Raw genomic sequence first — 2,599 nt, forward strand, 5'->3', positions numbered from 1 at the left:
TAAGTTATAGACCATGAAGCATCTTTCTACAAATCATGTTTGACAGGTTTCGACAACATTTTAACAAACTCTACTGCTCAAGCATTCTAACGGGGAAGCATTCAAGTTAAACTACAGATATAACATGGCTTTGTAAATATTTTAGTCGGTCGACTGTACGGACTGTGACGTTAGCACAACACTAATAATTTTTTGATACCAAAAATCAAAACCCTTAGTCTTTTAATCGAAATGTATTTCTATAACTTCTTACCCACACAATTAATTTCCTATTATTTATAGAGATTACGTTTTCTTACAACACCTGAAGACCGACCAGCATACGGGGATCAACAAATTACACTAAATGCTATTGGTGAATATGTACCAAAGAAAACGTGCAAAACAAATAAGTTATACGGAAATCCTCAATGATATCACGTGCAATATTGATGCAACTATAATATTCACCTCAATCTTCTAACTGCTAATTTACTATAATATAAATATACATTTTTTACTTTCAAGATTTATTATGTCAAACATGTTCAGAAAGAACATATATATATACATATGTATTTGTCTTAAATATACCAACTCTCTCCTTTTTTGCTTGGACTAATACCAAGTACACACTTATAGTAAAAACGTCTACAATTACTCATATAATTACAAAATATTATTCTTATTCTAGATATTCATACCCTATACTTTGAATTTCAGATAATATGAAACTGTTCATAACCAAGGGTTTGACAGGTCAACGAAAACTAAATCTTTATTTTATCATTAGCTACCTTAAAGATCTGTTGTGTTTTTTTATTATCTCAACGATAGCAGCATATTTGACTATCATGTTTCAGTTCATTTATCATTTCATATTTTTAAAATTGTAACCCTTATACCTTCCATATTCTTCTCAAGAAATATCATGGACAAGAGACTATCGAATACTAGGATTATTCTCGATGACAATGAAGATTAACATCTATGAATGAGAAGATGGTTAAAAATTCATATTAACAGTTTGACGTCATACAAGTTACTCTTATTTAAGTGTCTATATATTCTTTGAAAAATATATTTTAACTATGAATCCCACAATATTTAAGTTATACTCCACTATACATTGCAATTTACATGGTACATATTTATAAAAGTATATTGTTAACCAATTATTCTGAATAAATTTATACCAAAAAATAACTAGATAATTTTCAAGACCTTTATGTTTTATAAAAATTTCATACTACTTATTTTTGTTTAAGTAGCTAAATGACAATAGCGTCAATGTTTGTTGCCCTATTTACGTGTTTATTGGATTTACTTAAGTTGTAGAATTATGGTCTACTATGATATTAGTACTGCGCTAATGATAGACCTAATCCTAAAATTTTAGACTTGTCATAATATAACTGCCTGATCTGTAAGATCTTACGTAGAAGTCATACCATCTTCTACACCAACTCATCGTATCGTAACAATCACCAATACATGATGTATAACAAGCTTAGGCTGGAGATAGAACAATTTATTTAATATGAATAAAAGATATAAGGTGACATTCAGTAGAGACCACGCCTGCAAGGTCGAGCCATGCCATTCGATCAACTCCGATTCACTCAATGCATTCTTCCCACCTCCATCGTTAGGTATTTCTCCGCATTAAATATTGAATATCTATTTTCCGAGTTGTCGCGTGTTCAGCTTTGAGGATTGTGTGGTTATGGTCCAATGCCATTACAAAGTTAGACCACGGTGAGCTAACAGAATATACGTGATTTTTATCGATTTAAACTTTGATACAGTTATTATCAGATAGAAATTCCCATCATATTTCAAGTGAAACCGTCATGAAAACGTGTTGATTTCCCTGGTCAACTAGAATGTGTAATCCTAGAGTCTAATCGATAACACAGTTTCAATTATATTATAATTAATTTGTAAATATTTTGATTAATTATTTTATTTACTCCGTAGTACTAATTGATTTATAGCGAGAAATCTGATCATTTTACCGCTTAACTGTTGATATCTTGTAGTAGATTATTTTATTCAATCCCCTAATTATTTCGAAGCATTCTGCTCAGAATAAAAGTTGTTAAAATTTCCAGATAAGCTTAACGCCAAACTCCCTAATTTTTGCGTCATCACCAGTTCCCTTTATTTCGGTTGTTACAAAGAACTGTTAAATCCAGCCACTATCAAATACAACGGCCTCTTTGACCTTGATAGAGTATTTTTAATGCCACGTATCGAATTCCTCACATAAGCGTTATGAAACAACACGTGTTCAGTTCTTCTAATACTACTTCACTCGTAATCTACAAAATGTTCGAAATTTCTAATGGTTAACAATTTTTGATTCATTAACATTGAGATTTTTCAGAAGCAAACATAATCAGAATGATCAATTCATTCCTAAGAGAATGTTTGGTTATTTTTCAATGGAAAAATAATCGGTATTCGAAGTTTTGGTCAGTGGTTGAACTGCAGTGAGTATTTCCATAACTACATCTGATTAACAAGCATCAAATATCTAATTATTAAAAATTAACAACTCTAGAGAGAATATATACTTGACTAGTTAACTTAATTAAGTAATATATTATACTGTATA

At 30.4% G+C, this 2,599-nt stretch overlaps 1 protein-coding gene across 1 annotated transcript in view; it reads left to right on the forward strand.

Annotated features, from left to right (window-relative positions):
* Positions 1-1,185, forward strand: part of SLC6A4_2 (Sodium-dependent serotonin transporter) — a 61,906-nt gene extending 60,721 nt beyond the window's left edge. Inside the window, exon 13 of the mRNA XM_051219163.1 lies at positions 283-1,185. Coding sequence (XP_051067602.1) covers positions 283-414 — 132 coding nt within the window. The 3' untranslated portion in view covers positions 415-1,185. The remainder of the gene's footprint in view (positions 1-282) is intronic.
* Positions 1,186-2,599: the final 1,414 nt, after the last annotated feature.

Source organism: Schistosoma haematobium, chromosome 2, assembly GCF_000699445.3.
Source record: "Schistosoma haematobium chromosome 2, whole genome shotgun sequence".
Taxonomy (NCBI): Eukaryota; Metazoa; Platyhelminthes; class Trematoda; order Strigeidida; family Schistosomatidae; genus Schistosoma; species Schistosoma haematobium.